General features: G+C 33.6%; 2 protein-coding genes across 2 annotated transcripts; both read left to right on the top strand.

The window, feature by feature from the left end:
- The first annotated feature begins 218 nt into the window (after nucleotides 1-218).
- Nucleotides 219-590, top strand: LOC132190809 (uncharacterized). Its single transcript, XM_059605848.2, has one exon. It carries the CDS (start codon nucleotides 219-221, stop codon nucleotides 588-590), a length of 372 nt encoding a protein of 123 aa, XP_059461831.2.
- A 24,821-nt stretch (nucleotides 591-25,411) lies between these two features.
- On the top strand, nucleotides 25,412-25,786 carry LOC132190806 (uncharacterized). The gene has a single exon (XM_059605845.2). It carries the CDS (start codon nucleotides 25,412-25,414, stop codon nucleotides 25,784-25,786), a length of 375 nt encoding a protein of 124 aa, XP_059461828.2.
- Nucleotides 25,787-27,889: the final 2,103 nt, after the last annotated feature.

Genomic DNA, 27,889 nt, shown 5'->3' with positions numbered 1-27,889 from the left:
ACTATATATGACGCAGCACCATGATGCATGACAATCGTGTGACAGAAGCCAGCTTAATTCCATGAAACCACAAAAGGTAATTACACTAATCATTTCAAAAACACGCTCTCTGGCTTCTGTCACTAGCTTGCCCAACAATTCACTCTCTCTGTCTATAAAACAACCTTAACATCCACGCCATTCCGTTCAACAAAACCAGCTGCCGGAGAAACCAAGATATGGGTGGAGAGAGGTGGCGAGAGGTAGGCGGCCGCCTGAGGAAGACTGCGAAGAAATTTAAACTTTTGCTTAGTTTTAACGTAAGGAGATGGTGCTTGGGTGGTTCGGATATTGGTAGCTTTTCTTCTTACAGGCGCCGCTTAAGCTTTGATGACCGTCCGGGATTGCATGGATGCATCGAGGATGATAAATCCGACGGAGGAGATCGTTCGGCGACTCGGAGTATTCAACGAGCCACCAGTTTTGCTTCGGATGATGATATTGATAAGAGGGCGGAGATTTTCATTGCAAATTTTCGCCGCCGGCTTCGTTTTGAAAGGCAGGTTTCTTTGGAGCTACGTTACTGTAGATCTAGAGCCAAGAGGGAGTAGTTTCAAAGGCAACAAAGAGATTTAGTCATCGTTTTCAAGTTGATTTGTTAATTTTGGTTGAAGGTAGGGTTGACATATATATAGGCATGTGAAGAAATTGAGATTTATGGGAACTGTGGTAAAGAACTAAGGATGAACCATTTTTTTTTTTTTTGGGGAGTTTCTTGGGTTTCTTGACTTGCTGCTTGTAATTGTTATTCTTCATTAATAAAGACTACGTACCCACAGGAGATTCAATACAAATTGTTCAACAAACTGATCAAACTTGATTTGTTAACTATTGGTACAGAAAGGAAGGTTCTTTGATTGATGGCGTCATTTAATTAATTAAATGACAGAAAGTATGGATGAAATATTAGAAAATACATATATTGATATTTAGTTGTGGTAGTTAGTAAATAACCATATAATTATATAACTTGCGCCAGGAATTCCTGGCAAATAGAGTACTAGTCCCATAAGACATGCGAAGAAGTTTTCGCATATGATAATGCGGCAGAATCATGTGCCAGAACCTCCCACTCTTTAGCACATGAGAATGCGCTAGAATCTCCTACTAATCTCTTCCACTTTCAGCTAATTTCGTGCTGGAGCGAGATGATATGGGCGTGTTTGACAAACATTTTTTATGGCATTGGTTTTGCACTATAGCAAAATTGATTGATATGGAAAAAATAAATAAATAAATAAGAATGTTTGATATGGAAAAATAAAAAAAATTTGTTTTGTAGTAACTTTTTTTTATTTGAACAGTAATAAAAAGTGATTAGTGTGATTTAAAAAGTAAGAGAATGTTGAAAAAATGAAAAAATAGAAATTGTCTTTGCCTTGCCAAAATCCTTAATCAAATGGACCCCATATATATTTAACTTCAACGTACAAGTTTGGAATTCCAGTAGGGCGTGTTTCTACTCCTTTTCGTGGAACAGCAACACCAAGGCTCCAAGCAGTCGTTGGAGAACACACTAACTTTCCTTTGCACGACCTTCGGCTTCTTCATATTTGCACTAAAAAATAACTATTTTTTCTTGACTAGCGTTTTATGACGTGTCAAATCTGACACGTCATAAAACTTTTTTGACGTGGCCTTTATGACGTGTGTTGAAAGTTAGAAACATAGTGGTCAGTAATTTTTTTTTAAAGATGTGTCACTATTTAGCACATCAAAATTTACTGAGGTGCTACTGTTTGCCATATCAGTAAAATTTATTGACGTGCCAAACAGTGCCATGTCAATAAATTTATTGACGTGGCATTCTTTACCACGTCAATAAATTTGCTGACCTGGTAAAAGTACCAGGTCAGTAAATTTATTGACGTGGCACTTTTACCACGTCAATAGATTAAGTCATTAGGGTTTTTTTTTTTTTTTTCATTTTTTTGTTTCATTTTTAGTAGGATTTACTCACCAGAATTTTTTTGTTTCATTTTTCAAAACGCCAATTTTGAATTTATTTTTTATTGCAGAATTTCGGAGTTGACCTAATACACATTTAACGAACTATATATTCATGAAACGACGTTAATCATCCATAAAAAATATACTTGATGGAGCGAACTACCACATTAAACCCTAAACGAATTTTTCATGAATCATTCATAAAAAATACTTACTATTCATGAAATGAACCTCCACATTAATCACAAACATGTAAGTTCCATCAAGTATCACAAACATGCAATTTCTTCAAAAATCACAAACAACCAAACTATACCTGTTACCCCGAATCTAAACATAATTACATGTAACGGTAAACATCAACAAAACAAGAACAAAATATTTATAAGTTTACCAACTACAAACTGACAAACAAAGCTCATTCCAGGTCAATAGCTTTCTCATCGTGTACGACCTTTCCACATTACCTGGAGATGATAAAACAAACAATCAGCACCCAATACGTACCTTTCTTATTAAGATCCTAAGTCAAACACAAAAAATGGCACCGTAACAACTTTAACATATATACTAACCAAAATGACATTAATTACTATAATAAAACAAAAAATGCTTCCACTAGAATTAATAACAAATATCATCAATACAATATGTATCTCTTACAAAGTGTATAAGAAAATAATAACAAAACAAAACTAGAATAAAAAACAATACTAAAGTTCAATAATATAAATAATAACAAACCTCATCATCATCATCATCATCAATAGTTAGAACATCAAAAACAATATTTTTTATTGCAGAATTTCGGAGTTGACCTAATTCACATTTAACGAACTATATATTCATGAAACGATATTTGATAGAACGAACTACCATGTTAATCATCCACCAAAAATATACTTGATGCAACGAATTACCACATTAAACCCTAAATGAAGTATTCATTAATCATCCATCAAAAATACTTACTAGTCATGATATGAATTCCCACGTTAATCACAAACATGCAATTTCTACGTTAATCACAAACAATCAAACTATATATGTTACCACGAATATAGACATAATTACATGTAACGCTAAAAATCAATAAAACAAGAACAAAATATTTATAAGTTTACCACTACAAACTGACAGACAATGCTCATTCCAGGTCAATAGCTTTCTCATTGTACAACCTCTCCGCATTACCTGAAAATAATAAAACAAACAATCAACAACCAATACCTACCCTTTTGATCAAGATCCTAAGTGAAACACAAAAAATAGCACCATAACAACTTTAACATATACAAAAAAGGGCACCATCTTCTACCTATTGGTACCTGAGTTTTAAGGTTTTTCTTTTTTCTCGCCTAGGCTTTAAAACGTTACAAATCTAGTACCTCACCTATGGTAAAAGACAGAACCAATACCTTCATTATTTTCCGTCAGTCCCAACTAACGGAATTCCACGTGTCACTCCCACAATAAGCCACATGTCTTAAAATAAAAAATAATAAATAAAATAAAATAATAAAAAATTTAATTTTTTTTTTTTTTTGAAAAAAAAGAAAAAGAAAAAAGGCTCTCTCCTACATACTTTCTCCTTCTCCTTCTCCCTCTCCCTCGTCATCTACCCAACCCTCCTCAACAAAGCACCCATTCGGCCAAGAATACCTAGAAAATCAACAAAGCACCCAAAACACTAAGAAACAGAGCAAATCAACCCCTTAGAAACCCAAAACAAGGCAAATCCACCACAACCAAAATAGAACAATCGACCACAAAAAAAAAAAAAAAAAAAAAAAATTCGACAAAACCCAACCCAGAAAATCAAACAAAAATAACCCAAAATCAAGCCTTAACTTCAACCGGCTAAGACCCGCCTGGATTACTGGCGTGGATGAGAGAGAAAGAGGTGACCCACCGGTGTTTTCCATCCTATGTCAATCCAATGGGGGTGAGTTTGGCCGGTTGGGTGATGGGTTTTTCGATTGTGTTCGCGATATCTTGTGGCCGGCCGTCTCCCGTCAGTGAGAGGGAGAGGGAAGAAGAAAGAGAGAGTGTGAGGAGGTGGAGGAGGGTTGGGTTGACGATGAGGGAGAGGGAGAAGGAGAAAGGATGAAGGAGAGAGCCTTTTTTTTTTAAAAAAAAAAAAAAAAAAAAAAATTATTTTATTTTATTTTTTATTATTTATTTTAGGACACGTGGCATATTGTGGAAGTGACACATGGAATTCCGTTAGTTGGGACTGACGGAAAATAATGGAGGTATTGATTTTGTCTTTTCCCATAGGTGAGGTACTAGATTAGTAACGTTTTAAAATCTAAGGGGAAAAAGGAAAAACCTTAAAACCCAGGTACCAAAAAAGTTAGTAACCATAATATTTAATTCAAACATACCATCAAGGCATCCCATATATCCTCATTCCTACGCTCTGGTACATTCTTCCACCCGTACATAATTGATGTTCCTGATGAACAATCCGGTCATCCATCTAAATTTCGAAGCGCTTTGTCCCACAGGCTGCCACGCGGGGTTATACTCACATACGATCCTTTGCCCATCGAGGATCTCCCACAACTTGTGCCCTACCTTGACACTTAAAACATGATAGCAGGTGGTGTCATTTTCATTTATACCTAATACATTAATGATTCAAACAAGTTAGTTACAAATTAAAACTAACTACATAAAAAAATAAAAAATATATTACAATTTTTAGTATTATATACTTACTTATCGTCCGAACCTCGTCAAGCGCTAATGGGCGTGTAGCAGCATCATCAAGATGCATGTCCTGTGTGGCACCATCCTCATCACCCACATTGTTATCAGGGGGCTGTGTCTCATCACTATCATCCACTTGTGGTCTGGTGGTGTACGAGGGCCGATCAAAATGGCCATGTGAAACGATCCCTAGATCGCTCAACGTCGTGAAGTCGAGTGTGACAAGTGTGGAAGTGCCCGGCTCGGGCGAAGTATGCTGAGAATCTCCATGAACGTCACCAACAAAGCCGAAGTCATGCCCCGCATGGGTCTGCCCTTTTACATGACGTGGAAGTACTGGTCGATACCCTTCTGGCTCCCTATTAGCCCAAAGGGATGAGCCCGACGCTTGGGTGCCTGATGTCAATCGCACGATGGGATGCCTCTATGCTTTTCTCTTCCCCCTGCAACTCATATCTCTCTGCAAAATACATTACGGACCAAATTAGTATTTAAAATAAGTAAATATGTATAAGCATATATAAACTAATCGCACATTTAAAATTTTAAACATATACTAGTTACTCAATTAATTATATATCATTTACTCATTATACATATAAATTTCATGGTTAACATAAAAAACAATTACAAATTAATATAGATATATCTTTTTTTAAATTAAAAAAAAAAAATCAAAGATAACGGTGTACTCCAATTTCATTAAATGACATACGCTTCGATTGGTACTAAATCGGGTCGGACGTAATCGATATCATCAGGTGAGTTAACATGATCATGATTGCTACTCAAGAGGAGGGGCTCAATCTCGTGGTAGTTGACACTAGAATCGTCAGACCCTTGATCCTGACCAACATCGTACATGTTTCTAGGTTTAGTCCTTACAGTGCAAGCCCAATCTGGGCTTTTTTCATCTTCGACATAAAATACTTGGTCAACTTGTAAAGTTAGCACAAACGGCTCATCCGTAGTCCTCTCTTCGGTGTGGATAAGGTTTTTGAAATTGACAAGCGTTATGCCATACTCGTCAACCTTGTACCCCCTGTCCCTTGTATTGTCCTCCCAATCACACTTAAACATAACATACTTAGTCCTATCGTAGTACTCAACCTCAATTATTTGGGTTAACTTCCCGTAATACGTTTTGCCATTAGTAGTCGGCACACACACACCGTTGTTCTAAGTTCATTTTTCGATATCAACTGCAAGAGTGCGAAACAACTTCCCGTTAACCACATATCTTTTATACTTGACTATTGTTTCTTTTGGTTCTCTACAATACATTACCAATTTCTCACCCATTTTCTTTCTACGTCGATCGTCCAGTCCATTGACCTACAAGTATATTACGTACAATGGAGGACGATAAGTCAAATTGGTGAGGAGATTTGAATGCGAAACAGATATACTCATCATTTAATGGATAAGAAGACATTAGTCTTACGTAGTCACGATACTAATCAACAACTTGTTTGAAATGTTGGCTTTCCAACTGATCGTCCGCCGTTCACCCTCTAAGCGTTTCCATGTGCATTCTACAATTAGAAATTAGATTCATTATAGTGCCTTACAAATTAAGGTTGTACAAGGAATGGCAGGGCATGTGCTAATAACATGACTCACGTCTGTAGCTATAAGAACTCGTCAGAGTTAAACAATATATATCGATGAATCTATGCCAGTGTGATACGGTTGAGGATGACTCGTGTTCCCGCCCCCTTACAACTATTAGGGTTTCTTTGAGCCCTATTATGGAATGTCGATGCGTCATCCAAATACATCAAGCAGAATGTCACCAACTCAGTTGCTATGTAGCATTCCGCAATGCATCTCTTGGGCACCGCTTTATTGTGCACATTAGATTTGAACCTCCCTAGGCTCCTGTATATGAAAATCAATCAATCAATTGCAATTATTCATTGTCTTTTAGTGGTGCGAAAAAAAAAATTGATGATCAAAATTTACCTCTCCCTCGGATGCATCCACCTATACTGTACTTGTCCACCCAGTCGGCATTCACGAACAAGATGCACGACAGTATGAACCATGTTAGTGAAAAAACTTTGGGGGGATACCTATTCCATCTTGCACAAAGTGACACAAACTTCACTCTAGAGTCAGTCCAAATCATCTAGTGTCAACGTAGTTGAACATATGTCCCGGAAGAATGTACTCATCTCAACCAAAGGTCTGACCACATTACCTGGCATTGATCCACGTAAAGCAATAGGTAGAAGATGTTGCATCAATATGTGATTTTCATGACTCTTCAAACCCGTTATTGTACGTTCTTTAAGTCGTACACATCTAAAAATATTTGAGGCATAACCATCGGGCACCCTCACATCCCGAACCGCTTTCAAAAAATTGGTTTTATTTTTATTGAACATCGTGTGACAAACTGGCGACATATAGAGTTTTCCATTCTCCGTAAATGGATGAAGTATATGTCTCAAACCCATCTCTTGCAAGTCTTTGCAAGCATCGTAGTTGTCCTTTGTTTTTTCTTTTATGTAGAATATTGTGCCAAGAATGTTGTCCATCTCATTTTTTCTATGTGCATCACATCAAGGTTGTGCCGCAGTAAATTATCCTTCCAGTACGGCAACCTAAAGAAAATACTCTTCTTCTTTCATACTACATGATTAGTCCCTGGTTGTCGTTTGTTGGGAATACTCATCTTTCGCTTCTCTCCTTGCTTCTTACTACTTTCTGGCTTTGACTTACCAGCATCCTCATCCCCAAATGGCATCCCTTCTAACTATCTTAGGATTTCATTTCCACTTAGTACATCGGGTGCACATTGTATTTCCTGGTTACCGTCAAAAGTTCTTTTATTCTTCCTTCACAGATGATCCAAAGGCAAGTATTACCTATGGCCCATAAAACACCATTTGTGACCTTGTTTTAACCATTTAGACCTTGTTGAATGCATACAACAAGAACATGCATTTGCTCCCCTGGTAAGCCATCTTGACAGATCTGCGTATGCCGGGAAGTCATTAATTGTCCACATCAATTGCGCTTGCAACATAAAGTGTGTTTTAGTGGAGACATCAAATGTGCGTACCCCTACATTTCATAATTCTGTCAATTCCTCAATTAAGGGCTGAAGGTAAAGGTCTATATCCATTCCAGGTGAACTCGGGCTTGGGATAATCAAGGATAATATGAAAGATGTTTGTTTCATGTACATCCAATGAGGCAAGTTGTATGGCACAAGCATTACAGGGCAAGTGTTGTGGGATGTACTAAGATTCCCAAAAGAATTAAATTGATTTGAGGTTAGTCCAAGCCTTACATTCCTGCTGTCCGCTGCAAATTCCGGATATAAATTATCAAATGACTTTCATGCTTCATTGTCAGCCGGATGCCTCAATATGCCTTCCTTTGTGTGATTGTCTGCATGCCACTTCATATGGGGCAATGTATATTGCGACATAAACAACCTCTGTAGTCTTGGTATGAGTGGAAACCACCGCAACACTTTCACCGGGTGTTTCTTACTTGACGATATGGGTTGACCGTCCTCGTCTAAATGAATTTCATCTTTCCACTTAGATTTTTCACAAACTGTACATGAATCTAACTCCTTGTTGCCCTTCCAGAATAACATGCAATCATTACGACTAGCCGGAATCTTCTCATACCCGAGTCTCATGTCCCTTAGATATTTTTTTGCCTCATAAGTATTAACTGGAAAAGCTCCATCATCTGCAGGCAACAATTGATTGATGAATTCAAGGAGAGATGAGAATATCTTGTTACTAATTCCACCAACACACTTCAAGTTGTACATATGAATAGTTGCGCTCAGCTTGCTATGTTTGGTCCTATCATATAACAGTGTCTTTGCCTCTTTAAGCAACTTGTGGTACATTCGGACGTCAACTTCATCTGCTTCTTCGACTACGATTTCTTCATCACCCTGCACAACGACCTGAGACTCACAGTTGTCTTCCCTGATATCGTGCATGCCGAACACATCACGCAACATAGCATGCATATTTCCACTCTGATCACTGCTTCCACCTACTGCATCTGTGGCCGGACGATTCGAAGGAGACGGTTCAACATGACCCCGTAAAGGCTTCTCACCATGAAACATCCAATCCTTATATGTAAGAAGTATGCCTTTCCCCCCTGTCAAGTGGGAGAGAACAACGCCTAGTGGATAACGCCGGTTAAGGCGACACACCTTACACGGGCAATAAATCTTACCATCAGGTAGTGTATAGTTCCTAACTGTGAAGTCCACGAACAATCTTCAACCGTCTCTGGATTCCTTTGTACCCCTAGGCTTTGTCATCCAACTCTTATCCATTGTTGTCTACGGACATTAGAGACAAGTATACGCTACTTAAAAGTAATCAATAAACATATACATATTTTATGGAATTTAAATGCAAACTTAATTACTAGCTAAGTTTATTGGTAATTTATTTATTTTTTTATCATGAAAATTTCCTAAACTTAAACAAAATAACAACTATTCCAAATGGGGACCATCAATAATTATCATCTATCTAAGCAGCTGTTTTCGTATCTTTTTTAGTAGGGTTTAATGTTTACTTCATGCATTTTAATTTTTTTTTTTTCACATTTACATTATTTGATTTTGTTTAACCGTTTACATTCTTTTTTCACATTCACATTTTCTTTTTTCCTCAAATATTCATATGCATTTGTTAGATATTGGGAACCCTAGTTAAAAAAAAATAAAGGGAAAAATATAAAAAAGCCCCCCAAACTACCAGTCGTTTTCGACTTAGCCCCATGATGTTCCGAAAGTCATAAAGTAGCCCCCCAAACTACCAAACTTTTGCATTTTGGCCACTCCGTTAGTCAAAACCGTCAGTTTGGACGGAAATTGCAAAACGACGTTGTTTCGTTACGGTAAGTTACTAGAATGCCCTTTTAAAAAAATAAAATCAATTTAAAAAAGGGTTTAGGAGACGACGTCTTTTTCACCCTAGTGCCTACACACACAGCAGCTTCGTTTTCACTCTTTGTGTTTTCGTGCTTGTTCGAATTTCATGGCGATGTGGCAAAGGTGAAGTCGTTCTCCCTCCTGTTGGAGGAAAGAGTGTTGGCGCAACTATGTGGTTGTCCAGATATTGTTTCCTGCCTTGGGAGTTATGTTTAGTTTCACCATCTCTGCTTTGACTTCATCTAACTCTTTATAAATGACTTCCATTTCCTTTGCTTTTGAATGTGAATTTCAAAGTATCTGAACTCAAACTAAAAAGCCAAAACAACAAACCACAGGAAACTTACATCGCGCAGTACTTCCTACCCAGGGTAAAGCCCAACCCAAAACACAGGAGGCACAAATCTAGGAACAAAGCACAAGAAACAAAGGAGGAATAGGGGGAAGGAGAACGTACCCAAAACAGAAAATTGGAGAAAAAATTTCCTCCAATTTGATCCATGCCGTGGGTCTCTGGTGACCCAAGGGGTCTGGCAGCCAGACCCGCGTGGGTCACGGCGACCCACGCCTCTCTCTCTATCTCTCAGGCAGCCATTGTTTGTCCTAGAAATATCAACAACAGCACTCAACGAAACTCTAGAGCGAACCAATCTAGTGCGGATGAATGATTTTCTAGCGAACTAACCTTCGCCGGAGGAGCCCTTAAAACCATCGGAGCCTTCGCCGGATCCGTGGAAGTCGCAGCGAGTGAGCCAGCCCCGGTGATCTTCTCTAGAGTCACAAATTTTTTCGCATCATTGGGTAAGGAAGCTTTCTTCGTTTTTGTCTGCCAATGTCAGTACCTATAGCATTTTTTCTCTAGTCGTAGACGTAGCAGCTCTCTTCTTCATTTGTACAGTTGCATGGAGAAGAAAACGAAGAAACGAAGCTGTTGCGACATCGTTTCCTAAACCCTTTTTAAAATTGATTTTTTTTTTAAAAAAAAAAGGGCATTCTAGTAACTTACCATAACGAAACAACGTCGTTTTGCAATTGTCGTCCAAACTGACGGTTTTGACTAACGGAGTGGCCAAAATGCAAAAGTTTGGTATTTTGGGGGGCTACTTTATGACTTTTGGAACATTAGGGGGTTAAATCGAAAACAGCTGGTAGTTTGGAGGGCTTTTTTATATTTTTTCCTAAAATAAATCTAGCTAGGGTACGTAGTCAAATTTTTTTATTTATTTTTTTTTTTCCTTTTGTCAAAATTTTTGGTCGTATAGCATTTATAAAATTTAATAGGACAAAACCTAAACAATATACAAGTCCAAATTTAAATACATTTATTATTATATATCACTAAACAAATAAAATATATAAATCTAAGTTAATTACTACTTGTAAAAATATAACAATCAAAACCACATGGTTGTTCATATATACCACATACCAAATAACAATCATAACACATAGCACAAATCACCTAATTAATTACCAAATTAACAATAATTAACTATCTCACACAAAGCAAAAATTTAAATAATTAACCCAAAAAATCAGTTAATATATATATACTTGTGAGGAGCTCTTGTAGGAGCTAGAAGCAGAGGGAGAGAGGAAAATGGCCGGAGATGGCGAAGAGAAGGACGTACGGCCGGCGGATTTTAGCTGTGGAGGAGACTTCATGAGAGAGAGAATACGGGCCGGGTGGAGAAGAAAAAAAAAAAAAAAAAAAAAAAAAAGAAGAAGCTTGATCGAGCTTCAGCTTGAGAATGGTGGAAGAAAGGAGAAAAAGAAGGCCGGAGAAAAAAAGGAGAAAAAAGAAAAGATGAAGGAGCTATCAGTAGTCGAAGAGGCCGAAAAAAAAAAAAAAAAAAAAAAAAACTCAAATGCGCCTCAAATATTAATGAGCATGGCGCACTGCAAGGGGGAGATGGGGCGTGCACGGGGGTTGGCTCGTGGGGGATCCTGACGTGCCAAAAGTGGCACGTCAGAATTTTACTGATGTGCCACATTTGGCACATCAGTAAAATAATGGCGTGCCAAATGTGGCACGTCAGCCCTATTCTGACGTGCCATAATAAATTTTTTACAAAAATTAATATATTTAAATATTTACTTTATAAATATATAAATAATTAAATACAATACATTACATTAAAATAAATAAATTAAAATTTTGTTATAACTAAATTTAATTTTTTGATATTTTATAATGTAATATGTATGTGTACGCATATATATATACTAAGAAAAGTAATATATTAAGAAAAGTAGAGGCTTAGAGAAAATTAAGAAATCTAATTCTTTTGATTTAATTAATTGTGGATACTTAACTAGCTTGTGGGGTTCTAACACGCAAAAGGTTGAGATAACTTTGAATAATTTAGTATGATAAACCAAATTTTATTAATATTTGAACTGTCTTTTAAATAAAACTATGATAATATAGTTAGGAAATTGCCTCGCATGCAGTACTCAAGGTTTGTAAAATTGTATGATTTTCTCTTTAACGTATTCACACTACAAAAACCCATAGAATTTTTGACCAAGAGTTTTTGACGTGTCAATACCCTTTTGACGTGCGGTTTTTGACGTTTATCAACGGTTAAAAGGGGTGGTGTCAAAAATTCCAGATTTTTGACGTGTCTACAGTGCCACGTCAAAAACTTTTGACGTGTTGGGATCAACACGTCAAAAATTTTTTTTTTGACATGGCAGATTTGCCACGTCAAAAATTTTTTGACGTTGCAAATCTGCCACGTCAAAAATTTTTTGACGTGGTAGAACTGCCACGTCAAAAACCTTTTTTGACGTGCTGAGGCAAAAAAATTTTTTTATGGTTTTTTGACACGTCAAAAAATATAAATATATTTTTTTTTAAATAATAAATAATTACAATATTTTTGATATTCCTGATATTTCAATTCGATTCCAATACAATAATTCCAATATTTCTAATACCCAAATCCGATTCCAATATTCAATACATAATCCAATCCATACCACATAATCGACATAAATCCAATATCCAATACATAATCTAATATCCAATATCTACATATATATATATATATATATATATTCTAAATGAGAAGTAGCCATCAATAATCCACAAATCCACATATATATATATTCGAAAACCCTAAACAAATCCATAATCCACATATATATATATATATATATATATATATATATATATATATATATATATATCCACATCTAACTAGAAGTAGCCATCGAGTCATCTGAAAATGCTAATAGGATTGTAATGAGTTTTACCTTTCCTATACAAAAACATAAAGAGTTTACAATTAAACTTCAAAAAAAATGTGAATTTCACATGCAACATTTGCAATATTTTTCAATTCAGATTCAGAAATATCCAAAAACATTGTTATACACAGTCATATATAGATAATATTCAACTATGAGCAACAAAATCATTTAAGAAAAATCTAGAATGAACTGATTCCAATTACCTTGCAAGCACACCCAATAGCCAAAATTTCATATACAAAGTTCACAAATATCTTCCAACTGCCTCAAATAATTCAATTCTGGCCTAACCAACACAAAGTCCATCTATCAAATAACCATTCAACTAGAGACTACTCTAACGTAACTGGAAGTAAAGCAAGCAAGGCAAAGTTAAAATAAAATGTTGGCCTCGTTTGATAACGCTTATTAAGGAAGGTTTTTACTTTTTAGCAAAAAAGTAAAAGTATTAACACACAACTTCAAACACAAATCATTCTAAACTACTTTCACATTTACATCACATCAAAATATTTTTTGAACTTAAAAGCAAAAAGCATCCTCTAAAAAGTTTTATTAAATTAGCTCAATAATGCTATGATTGCTGTATTTATAGCCTAAACATGAAACCCAAAATCCACTTCCAACAACCACACTCTACTTAGAAGTAGCTCAACCACAACAACCCACCTCATAATTTCTTTCAACATTCTTCCAAGAAACTCAATAGTGTTCATAAATGGCTGCCCAACACAAAGCTCAAATTTATAAAATTAAGTTAAACTAGACTTCAAACTTCTAAGCAAGTTTCTAATATAGCTACTAATAGTTTCTGCCCACCTATTAGCAATTACAAGAACATAATATGAGGTTCAAAGAAAGTTTCTATTACTTCCATAGCCACCATAAAAACAACTGTTTTCACCAAGTTTAGCAAAATTGCCAAATTTAACTCAAAAATCTCATATTTAGTGAATCCCATGAAATCCAATCAAAATCCACATAATCCAATATCCAAGTTTATATATCCAATATCCTATCCAATATCCAATATCCAAGTTTATATATTCAATATCCAATATATATAGCCAATATCTAATATTCAATAATATATATCCAATATCTAATAATATATATCCAATACATATCCAATATCTAATACATATCAAATTTCCAATACATTCAATACGTATGAAATTTCAACACAACTTCATTAAACAAAATTCCAACACACATACTACATTCTAACACAACACTAAACAAAACATATATATACATCGAAAACACGTTCTAACACAAGGCAAAACAAATATACAATAAAACACTTTTGGAGTATCTACTAGAAATAAGTTTCAATTAGTCTCAACAAACATATAGTTTGATCTAACTATATACAAAACAATAAACAATAGTATGTATATAGAACTTAACAAACAGTGATGATAAACGACATGTGGCGCCCAACTCAACACATTCATCCCCCAACTCTTAATCTGCATTACCTACAAATGAGTTGTGAACCAATAATAATCAATACAAAAATTCTAAATTACTCTATACAGTTATGTAAATATACATAACTTCTAAAATTGACCGCTGTAATTAGGGGTTTCTAACAGTTAACAATTGTTACAAAAACTAGGAGTATATCATTACCTCTGGGGGGGGCAGATCCAGACGTCGACCCGAACATGGCCTCGATCTGGAGGAAACGGGCCTCAATCATAGCATCTTTATCTGCTATCTGGGCTTTTTGTGCTTCAATCTGCCTCGCCATCTCATCCATTGCACGTCTTTGTGCTGCCCGCTCTTCTTCCATCATACGCCTTTCTTGTGCCTGCTCCTCTTCAAGTTCTCTAATTCTATCCGTCATTTGTGAGAATGAGGAGCTCCAAGAATTTTGAGACCGTGTCTGGGATGGTGTATAGTACGAATGTATGCTGCCCTGCACCGGCAGCACATTCGGACCCAACTGGCGGACCCTGCCAGTATACTCAGGCTTATTTCCATGCGCCTGAGAATACGCATCATTAGGTGTCCACCGTACCGTCCCTTCCGTCACGGTCTCAGTATTTGCCGGGTCAGTAGGCATTAATTCCCTCATCCTCTCCTATACATTAAAAAACAAGTTAGTATCTCGTATAAGGAACGTTAATCGTAAATAATTTATCAAAATATATATGCTTGAGTACTTACTCATCTCTCCCTGACCACGTCATTTGGATAGCCACCATCCTTATTTGTGTGAGTCTTGATGTAACTTTGTGCTCGAGTCGGAGGAGTGCCCAAGGATACGGTCTGCATAGAAAAAAAAAAAAAAAAAAAAAAAAAAAAAATTAAGACCTAAACAACCGATTATATATATATATAATCGGTTGTTTAGGTCTTAATTTAAATATGGAGTAACGATATATAAATACCTCTTGATATGTCGTCCTAACGAAGCTCTTCGACCCGGTGCAGTGAGGTGTGTTGTTTTTTGCTCGCAATTCCTTCATCTTGGCAGCAAACTCCTACATGTATATCACTCTTAAAATGTCAGGCTAACCCAATTACGTACAATTAATGAAACTAAACAATTACAATTAATTCCACTATACTCCGGACCTACCTGATTCTTTGGGTCGCACCATCTCGCCAACAAGACATTCAAGTCCTCGGCGTCGTTTTTCCTAACGGCAGCCTCACCTATTCTCGCCTTCACTGAGTTTGGAGTATCGCCCTCCATGATTTTTAACGAGTGTTTTACAGAGTGTCTCCAGCTCTTCAGCTTTGAGCCCATATCTCTAAAGACGTCCCTTTTAATCGCCTCGAGATCGTACTCAGGCGGCATGTAGAACTGAGTCTGCATATATAAGTTGAAAACATTAGGTGTATAATTTCACACATTAACAACGTTTAAAAGATTGAAATACACATGCGAAAATAGGAGAAAGAATTTAACCATACCATCAAAGTGTCCCATACATCTTCCTTCGCATGGGGAAGTACATGCTCCCATTCATCCCGGAGCCTAACATAAGTCCCGGCCCTTATGACGTTGCCGGTCTCTCTTCTGAATTTCATCCCGCTAAATCCTACGAGCTGCCACGCCTTATTGTACTCGCAGAAATTTGGGGGGGGGGGGGGGGGGGGACCTCCCACTTCTTGTTCGATGGTGGGATGTCCACCACTTGAAATTGGGTGCTCCCGTCTCCCCCGATCCCTAACACATTAATAATTGCAAATGTAAATTATTTGAAATTTAATAGTAACTACATAAATTTTATACATATTCAATATGGGTATTTGAAGCATATATACTTACTTATTCTTCGGAGCTCGCGAATGCCCAACTCTTCTGGAGGATCATCGGGCTCCAAGTCACCTGAGCCATCATCCGCGTCCTCCCCATAGTACTGTGTCTCGCTATCATCTGGATGCGATGGCTCAGGTAATGGAACGCTGTTCAGCTCAAGGGGGAACAACCTCTCTACCTCACCATGTGCACATAGCCCCATCTCGCTGCAGGTAGGTATCAGAGTACCAAGGTCATATGAGGCCTCTGTGTGATACGGAACCTGCTGAGACCTTTCCCCATGCTCAGGAAGTAATGGTCTATACCCCTAGTTGTCTATCTGTAAGGACCCCCGTCGTCGACTCTTCCCCCTCGTACTCATGTCAACCTGCAAAACACATAATATACCCAATTAATTATGTATATGATAGATAAAATATGCACCACAATAACCAATCAATGTAGAAAGAAATAACATTAAATACGACAAAATAATGTGAAGTATATATATTATTAAAGTTTTAAATTTTCTATAACCACATACGTATCTAAGTCTTGTCGGATATAGTCAATGCCATCCTACGGATCAACTTTATTATTGTTGGTCAATAGGAGCGGCTCACACTCGTGGTAGTTGACACTTTCATCATCAGGACCTTCACTTTGTATATTTTTAACAAATAAACACATACATTGAGTATTAATTATAACATCTACATAATCAAAATTTGCAAAACCTAAACAAAATTAAGGTCCAAATTTAAAAATATTTGACATGCCACATGGGGAACCTAGATAAAATATATGTGGCTATCTTATTTGCTGCAAATTTTTTGTTTTCGTTTTTTATGCCATTTACATAATCTAAAGTTGTAAGACCTAAATTAATTATTTTGTTATATATGGGGACCCTAAATAAATTAGATATACCTAGCTAGGTTAAATGTTGGTTTTCTTTTGTCCACTTATTATAACATTTATGCATTTGTATGGGAAGTGTACATAAAACAAATCCAGCAACCTATGTTAGTTGTTTCTTACTTTCTTTTTTCGATCTTAGCATTTACATACTTATTCTAAATTTACAAAATCTAATCATAAATTAATGACCAAAGTAGATATGCATTTCTTATTTGTGTATTTTTTTATTATTTTTTTTGTTACAATAATGTGCAAAAGAAAAACCTACACAAATATGGGTCTAAATGTAAATGCAAAATCCTATACAAAAAAACTAATTTCAAACTATGAGGGTACGTAATTTTGCATGCATGCATGCAAATACATTAAACAATATTTTCACCATATACAAAACATATATGTCAAACAAGTAATACATAACATAAATCTTAAGCAAATAAATTAATTAGCTAACATGTAAAAAGAATTTGCTAATATAACTACATCAACAATATATAATAATATACAGTACTGTAAATAGCATATTTATATAATTTTTTAATTTAAATAAATAAATTAGTTTATATATATATATATATATATATATATATATATATATATATATTTTAAAATTAGGTATATATATACCTGATTTTTGAGAGTCGATTGGAGAACGCTTGGTCGCCAGAGGGAGCAGCGACGGTGACGGGCGCCGGTGAGAGAGAGAACCACCGAGGGAGAGAGAGAACCACCGAGAGAGAGAGACAACGCGCATGATCCAAAAGAGGCCTAGAGAACGGCCGGGCTGAGAGAGAGCATGCGGGTGAGAGAGATGCTGCAGAGGGCTGATGGAGAAAAAAAAAATGGCGGACGAAAATGGGTCTGCAGCTTGAGTTGCGTGGTGGAGAGAAAGAAAGAGAGGGAAGAAGGAAGAAGGAAAGAAGAAAAAAAAAAAAGGGAAGGCGCAGCTGGTGGGCGCGCCTTCCCGAGGAGCGTTTTTGACGTGCCACACGTGGCACGTCAAGAGTTCTCGACGTGCCACATGTGGCACGTCAAAACTTCTTGACGTGTCCACATGTGTAACGACCTAGATTTTAAAAACTCTCATATAAACAATATTAAATAGATTAAAAGAATAAATGAATAAATTAGATCAATGATATGTGGATTAATGATATTGAATAACTATTTAGTGTTACAGGTATATTACATAGATTTTTGACATCTTTTGTATATCCATTCAATTCTAAAATTTAGCTTCACTAATATGTTTATGGGCATAATTAAACACAATCTAGTAAATAAATTATTTATATTGGTGTTTAGTGAAGTTAGGAATTAATTTGAAGCTTTGTAGTTTTTGGCCTAAAAAGCAGTGTCTTAATTTTCATACTGTCTAAATGGGATTAAAACTGCTAAAGAAAGATACCAAGGCTAGCCACCTTTGTTGAAAGCTTAAAAGTCTTCTAGTAATGATGCTATTAGTAAATATCATGATTATAATGATTTAATAAGGCAAGTGGCCAAGTGGGAATGCAAATAGTTAAAGCCTAAGTTGAATTAGAAACCTTGTATAGGCCAAAAATAGACTCAAACGAACTCGGATGTAGTCGAACCAAAAATATAAAATGTTTGCCTCGAAGTCCTCTATCTACTCTCAAAATTTCATGTCAATCAGAGTACGTTTGGACATTGAAAAATGGATCGGAATGCACTGCCCTCATTTTGGACGAAAATACTATTTGGTATAGAGTATGAAATATGGACTAGGTTCATTCTTATGGTTAAATACATCTCAACCCTTAGATCAAAGGTTTAAAAATAAATCCTAACCATTCATTCTCTTATAAATAGAGCCTAAGCTATAGTCACTTTCACTTGCTTTTTATTTACAATCTTAGAACAAATAAAATTGTTTGCTCCTCCTTTCATTTTATTTCTTAGTTCTAGTCAAATACCATATAGCCTAGATCTTTCTTGTAGTGTTCAAGTGTTTTTCTAAAACTAGCTACCTAGAGAAGATTTGGTGGAGTTTTACTTCTAAGGATTATTGGGTAAGTGTTTCATATATAAATATCATGATTTATTGCTTTTATTACTTGTCCTCATTTAATTGTTTAAAGACCCAATAAAGTGTATATTGTAAAATAAAGTAATGGATACAAGTGAATTTATAATAAAGAGCTAGTGGACAAAATCAATTAAAGACTTATAATATTATCTATATATTATTTACTTTACAGTATTTAACATTTACATTCAGTCATTTCTTTTATGTCATTTAAATTTCTGTTCATATTTCTGGCGGTAAGGACCATTTGATCTCATCCCCGAAATATGCATTTAACATTTACATTCAGTCATTTAACTAGTTATAAATGACTATCTTAGATTAATATAATAAAAAGAGTAAATAAAGATGAAGTGACGGATAATAAATAAATATAAAAAGATGAGGGTCTTTAAACAATTTTATTATTGGAGGATGAACTAAGTATTGTTTGTATATATGTATTATGTGCAGAAGTGGAGCAGAATACTACACTAAGGAGAGTAAGTATGGATATACTTACTGAGTACTAGCTTTGTTTTATTGTTATAGGAATTCTTATTTTATCTTATTGATATAATTTTGCAATACAACTGCTGCATAATGTGTCTAATAAAATGGGCTGATAAGATAGCCACCTTAAGAACAAGCTAGGTGGATTGCCGCGAGGAACTGTCGGTATCTCAGTGGATGGGGGTATATAACCGTCCAACAGGCCTAATATATAACTAAGCTGGGGCGGGGTAGTTGCCAGCACCAAACAGGTAAACCTCTAAAGTGTGAGGGACATAACGGACGTAAGCGGGCTGAGAGCTCATGAGAAGAGGTCTGAAGAAAGATTATCATAAAACACAAACTAATCTGTCATTACGCTGCATTCACAACTCATTCATTATTATATATTTTAGTCTTTAATCTTATTTGTTCAAATTAGTCTTTTTAGTCTTTATATCTAGGAAAATAGATTACTCACTTGTTTGCCTATGTAAATATGATAACGTCATCTTTACATAGATCTTGATGCAGGAATAGAAAGTGAGGACGATGGTCCTTTTACTGGTTTTGATGGTTGATAGACCATCTGCTGCAGGATTTATGCTTACTCTATGGAGCAAGTCTCATTTATGTTAATCGCTTTTATTATGTATGGTGATGTGTGTAAACTTAATAGATATTACTATGTTAATTTAGGTGCCGTCTGTGGCATATATTTGGTACACCTAGTGTGTACATATGTTGTAATGAAAACCATGTTTCTATTTTATTTAATAATATATCACCTCAAGGTATTTCAGTCAGCTCAACTGTGTTGTGTAAGTTATTCCTAGGTCATAGAAAAAGAAAAAAATATACATACTCCGCTGTAAGATTGTATTTTCTAAAGTTGCAGCGTCACGACTTCGATATTTGTTAGTCTAAATATCGGGGCGTTACAACATGTGACACGTCAAGAGCATTTTTAAATTTAAATTTCAAAACTATACAATTTTAATTTATATCATTTATTTACTTAATTTAATTATATCATTATTTATTATATCAATTTTTTCTCCTATATAACACATTATTCATACAATATACTTAAAACTAATTAGATAATAAACAAATTAATATTATAAACGTACAGATAATAAAATTCATTTGTTTAATTAATATTACTAGCTAGAATAATTTATGCATGAGAATTTCATATCATATATATATGAATGAAATGTTTGATTCATATGCATGTAATAATATTAATTGTACAATAGTATATGATTATAATACTAGCTAATTGGCATGCATGTGATATATACGTATATACTAATATGATATAATTAATTTTTCATACCAATTCAAATCTTAATTTTTTACAAATTAATATTATAGATGTACAGATAATAGTATGATTATGCATGTACACACACACACGTCTATATATATATATGTGTGTGTGTGTGTGTGTGATATTAATTGGCACGCATGTGATATATATACGCATACATATATACCAAGTAATTTATACTAATATGATAAAATATAATTTTCCTATCCAATCAAAATTAATTTTTTATGCCAATTAAAATTTTTTTTTTAATACATATTTTTTATATCAAAATTAAAATTAATTTTGATATATATATATACATGTGATAAAATTAAACTTAATATTTTTTTTTTGACGTGTTGGTTAGACACGTCAAAAGTTTTTTATGGCATGTCAAAAAATTATAGTAAATAATTAAATATATTATATTATTTAAATTATTATAAATTATATTTATTTTAATTTTATTAAAATTATATTTACTCTATCATTTAATTTCTATTAAAATTATATTTATTCTATGATATAATGTTTTCCTATTATATAACACATTATCCATACAATATCCAATTACAATTAATTAGAGAATAAATAAATTAATATTCTAGATGTATAGATAATTAGATATATTTTTTAATGAGGGCTCAATAATCTACTCACCCACCACATATTTTGTGTTGGCCGAGTTCATATGACGTTTGCGGGTCTTATAAAATAAATGTATTATGTATGTCTTATATATTTTTAAAAAATTAATATGGCTATCATATATATTAATATTACTATACTGATTTATGCATGATAATATCATGTTCAAATTAATATTAATGTAATGGTTGATTTATATGCATGCATGTGATAATTATATTAATTAGTATATAATATATAAAATGATTATGCATGCATAGGATAATTAATATCATATATATGATATTAATTGGTATACAATATTGATAGTATGATATGATTCTCCATGTACACACACACACACACATATATATATATATATATATATATATATATAATATCGTTTATATGTGTGATATATATAATTGGCACGCATGTGATATTATTACATATACATATATACAAAGTAATTTATACATATAACGTATACATATATATACATATATCATTTATCTTTTTGCATGGCACGTCGAAAACATAAGAAATTATATTTAATTATATTATATAATTAAAAATATAATAATTTATATTTATTTTAATTTTATTAAGATTATATATTAAATTATATTTCTATTAAAATTATATTTACTCTATCATATAATTTCTATTAAAAATTATATTTACTCTATTATATAATTTATTCTATTATATAACACATTATCCATATATACAACACAATTACAATTAATTAGAGAATAAATAAATTAATATTCTAAATGTATAGATAATTAGATGTATCCACTCACCGACCACATATTTTGTGTTGGCCGAGTTCATGTGAAGTTTGCGAGTCTTATAAAAAAAAATGTATTCAGTATGTTTTATATATTTTTAAAAAATTAATATGGCTATCATATTAATATTACTAGACTGATTTATGCATGATAATATCATGTTCAAATTAATACTAATGAAATGGTTGAATTAGATGCATGCATGTGATAATTATATTAATTGGTACACAATATATAGCTAGAATGATTATGCATGCATATATATATATATATATATACCAAGTAATTTATACTAATATGATAAACTTAATTTTCCTCACCAATCATATTTAATTTTTTATGCCAATTAAATTTAATTATTTTTTAATACATATTTTTGATATCAATTATTACCTAATTATTTACAAATTAATGTTAATTTTTTTTGACGTGTCAAAAACATAACAAATTATATTTAATTATATTATATAATTTAAAATATAATAAATTATATTTATTTTAATTTTATTAAAATTATATATTAAATTATATTTTTATTAAAATTATATTTACTCTATCATAGAATTTCTATTAAAAATTATATTTATTCTATTATATAATTTTTTCCTCTTATATAACACATTATCCATACAACACAATTACAATTAATTAGAGAATACATAAATTAATATTCTAGATGTATAGATAATTAGATGTATCCACTCACCGACCATATATTTTGTGTTGGCCGAGTTCATGTGAGGTTTGCAGGTCTTATAAAATAAATGTATTCAGTATGTTTTATATATTTTTAAAAAATTTATATGGCTATCATATTAATATTACTAGACTGATTTATGCATGATAATATCATGTTCAAATTAATATTAATGAAATTGTTGAATTAGATGCATATATGCATGTGATAATTATATTGATTGGTACACAATATATAGCTAGAATGATTATGCATGCATATATATACAACAAACATATATATATACATATATACATGTGATATTAATTGGCATGCATGTGATATATATATACGTATACATATATACCAAGTAATTTATACTAATATGATAAACTTAATTTTTCGATCTAATCAAATTTAATTTTTTATGCCAATTAAAATTAATTATTTTTTAATACATATTTTTTATATCAATTATTACCTAATTATTTACAAATGTTAATTTTTTTTTTTTTTGACGTGTTGGTTAGACACGTCAAAATGTTTTGACGTGTTAGGATGACGCGTCAAAAACTTTTGACCTGTCAAATTAACACGTCAAAAATTTTTGACGTGTTAATTTGACACGTCAAAAACTTTTGACGTGTTACAATACAGCACGTCAATAATATTTTTTTTACGTGTCTACTTAGACACGTCAAAATGTTTTGACGTGGCAAAGATGAGTTATTGTTTGCCACGTCAAAAAGTCTCATTTTTTTTGTAGTGTCATATTATCAAATTCATAAGATGGCATGGCATCGCCAAAAGATGTTTAGGACGTTGACTGATAAGATAAGTGCATGCCTCTCTCATCGTGCAGGTTGCGCGCAGATAGCAATTAGATTGCTTTAATGTAGGAGAATGCATTCAAAGTAAAATTAAAATAATTAAAAAAGAAAGAATTGATAAATTCAAATCAATTTTCCAACCATCTTTTAACAATTCCCATCTAGTGGTGATCAGTAATGAATATACTAAATTATTTTGCAGAACGAAGTGTTCGATTAAATATGTCATATATGTTTATGATTATTTCTTCAAGTCCGTAGTTATTTTCAAAAGGATCTCTATCTCGGTCTATATATATGTATACTTAATAATTATATAATTAGTTATTTGAAATAGAATTAATTAATGGAGGGAAGCATATTGCATGCATGCATCATGATCATTATATAATTAACTTAACTTTATTAATTATATAGCTTATAGCATGTACATGCAATATATTTAATTCTAATGAGAACAATAAATAATTAGTAAAAGGAAAAAAAAAAAAAAAAACCCAAGGATCGATAATCCGGTGCACATTGTATAATAATTTTAATATTATATATAATATATAATATAGTTATATTTTGTTTAAACTAGCTATATACGTACGTATATAGCTAGTTTAAACAATATATATATAGCTAGTTTAAACAAAATATAACTATATTATATATACCTAATTAATTAATTAATTAATTAATTAGTTTGCACAAAATTTAACTTAAATTCATAAATTATGAATTACTATATTGTTTTGTATAAAATTTAATTAATTATTAAATAAAATTATTCACCTCTCATTTTAACAGGTTATTGTTTATTGACCTGTGAAATTTCACACGTCATAAAATATTGACGTTTGAAACTGGTAGGTCAATAATTTCTTGACGTGGCAATTTACACATCAAGAAATCCTAACCTGTGAAATTGCCAAGTCAAGAAATTTTGGCCTGGTGAAATTTTTTATTGACGTATGAAATTACCACGTCAGAAATTTTTGACGTGGCAGTTAAACACGTTAGTAATTATTGACGTGTAAAATTGCCACGTCAAAAATTTCTAACATGGTAATTTTATATTGACGTGTTGAAATTTAACACGTCAATAATTAGTGACGTGGCACAAATTTGTTTACGGTAGCCACGTCAGAAATTGATAGTTTTTTTATAGTGTTGCCGACATCAATATTTTTCCTATATTTTTTTCATCTCATCTTAAAAATAAATTATTAGATCTGTGAACTTATATAGACTCTACATAAGTCAACCATAGACCTCACAAACTTCATGATTAATCGATTGAATTTAAGAAATAAAAAAAATATAAATAAATTATTAGCACAAATATTGAAACTATTTTCTTGACTTAAAAATACAACGTACTAATTTGACAGCTCAGCCATTACCGACACATAACGGTCATATAATGTTGTATTATAAAATTAATTATTGCTAATTCAGCAGCAAATGACATCCGTGTCCCCCAAGCAACCCTCTACCGCGTTCAACAATTCACTCACTTTGTCTATAAAAACCCATAAAATCCACACATTTTTTAACCAAAACAGCAGCTGCCGGAAAAAACCAAGAAATGGGTGGAGAGAGGCGGCTAGGCGGCCGCCTGAAGAAGGCAGTGAGGAAATTAAAACTTTTGCTCAGCTGTAACATAAGGAGATGGTGCTTGGGTGGTTCGAATATTGGTAGTTTTTCCTATAGGCGCCGCTTAAGCTTTGATGATCGTCTGGGATTGCGTGGATGCATCGAGGATGATAAATCCGACGGAGGAGATCGTCCGGCGACTCGGAGTATTCAACGAGCCACCAGTTTTGCTTCGGATGATGATATTGATAAGCGGGCGGAGATTTTCATTGCAAATTTTCGCCGCCGGCTTCGTTTTGAAAGGCAGGTTTCTTTGGAGCTAAGTTACTGTAGATCCAGAGGAAGTAGTTTCAATGGCGGCTTATAGGAATTATTGCAAGTGTGATAAAGAACAAAGGAGGAACCATTTTTTGAGTCTGTTCTTTCCTTCCTTTTTCTTTTATTTATTTATTTTTTGAGTTTTTTGGGGTTATAGATTTGCTGCTTGTAATTGTTTAATCATTAATAAAGAGTACTCACAAGCGATTATTCAAGAAAATTGTTCATCAAAACTGAGAGTAATTGATTTATTAACCAAATTAATTAAGTCATGCACTTGAAAGATAAAAGAAGTAAAAATACCATCAAAATCAGAATTCATTTTAAATGTTTAATTAATAAAGCCTGATTACTCTTTATGATAACAATCAATCCCCCCTTTTACCCACGAAAAACTCTGTTAAAAAAAACAGAAAAGAAAAAAAAAATCAATTATTAATAGTCACCCCTAAGAAAGAAAGATTCAGTACTGCTTGGACCCCCTAGATTAAATTGCTAGCTCTGTCCCTGTGTTGATTTACTTTTTATTTTATAAAAGTGAATCATAGGAAAGCAACTAAGCATAGATCATATTAAAACTTGAATTATTTGTGCCATTTTTAGAATCGATAATATTTTTAATTTTTTGTAATACCATTACAATAAGAAATGCTTTCCATTGTTTTAAATATAGTGACCAGATTTAAACTTGGAGACTTTACACAGTAAAAACGTCATTACAAGGTGACATTTAAGGTCACACGTCACATTTTGGAAAGTGACCCTTGAATAGTGCGCATCTCAAAAGAACACAACCCACCACCTCCGCTCCTCCACCCCCACACAATTCCACCACCCACACAACACCCAGGAAAACTCCCAAGCCTAAAATTGGTTTAAAGCACAAAAATTTGTAGCTTTTCATTATCCAAAATATTTCTACTTTTGCTCTTTCTTTGTTGTGCTCTACAACTACAACCTTGAAAAATAGGACAAAAAAAATCTTTAACTCTCCATCCACCCATGTGTGTGAAGATGAAATAACACATGAAATAAAAGCCAGAGCGGTAGCAGTTGAACGAAATTAATCTACAAAACCCATTTCGTGGGAGCTTGATTGATTGAAATGACTTAAATTGACAAAATTGCTCACAATTTTAAATTATTGTTGCCTAAGACTCTCTCAGATCGTGAAATTATAATTTTGGATCAACGGTGGGGCTGAGTAACGGAGGTTGTAGATGGTGTTCTCTTGATATGGGTTTCATCTTAAATTGTCTTAGTGTTCTAAGCTGATGTGCCCTATTGCTATTGAGGGCATAAAAAACTTAAATCATGTCAGGTTTTTATAAAATTAATAAATTATTTTCTTTAGAAAATCATAATAATTGCAAAGATGTTTTATAACGGATCCTAATCCCCTGGAATTCTCATGGGATTTTAGATTCTTGAATTATAGGATCTTGACCATCAATTTTAATCTAAAGGCCAAGATCATACCACGTGTCCCACTCAAATAAAATAATATTTAAACTTTAAAGAGAAATTAGAAAAGAAAATAATAAATTAATTGGGGTGGCCGGCCACCCCATTCTTGCCATATGGGGTGGCCGGCCACCCCATTTTTTCCATGGGGGTGGCTCCCGGCCACCCCCAAAGGCCGGTTGGCGGCCACCCCCATGGCCTTTGGAGGTGGTTCGGCCACCCCAAGGGCCAAACTCAATTTTTTTTTTTTTTTTTTTTTTTAATTTTTTTTGGGTTTGGACCTTGGGGGTGGCTTCCCCCAAGGGCCAAATCCAAATTTTTGTTATTTTGGGTTTAGCCCTTGGGGGTGGATCGGCCACCCCCAAGGGCCTGGGGGCCTTCGGGGGTGGCTCCTGCCACCCCCCAGGCCAGAATGGGTGGCCGGCAAACCCCAATTAATTTATTATTTTAATTTTATTAATTTATTATTTTCTTTTATAATTTCCTTTTAAAGTTTAAATATTATTTAATTATTTTATTTGAGTGGGACACGTGATAGGATTTTGACCTTTAGATTAAAATGGATGGTCAAGATTCTGTAATTCCAGAATCTGGAATCCCCTGGGAATTCCAAGGGATCCAGATCCTTTTATAACTCACTTATACTTTTTACATAAAACTAGTCAATAGAGTATTATACAAACAATCT

Source organism: Corylus avellana, chromosome 9, assembly GCF_965113065.1.
Source record: "Corylus avellana chromosome 9, dhCorAvel1.hap1.2, whole genome shotgun sequence".
NCBI lineage: Eukaryota > Viridiplantae > Streptophyta > Magnoliopsida > Fagales > Betulaceae > Corylus > Corylus avellana.
This window is presented reverse-complemented; position numbering and strand designations above follow the sequence as displayed.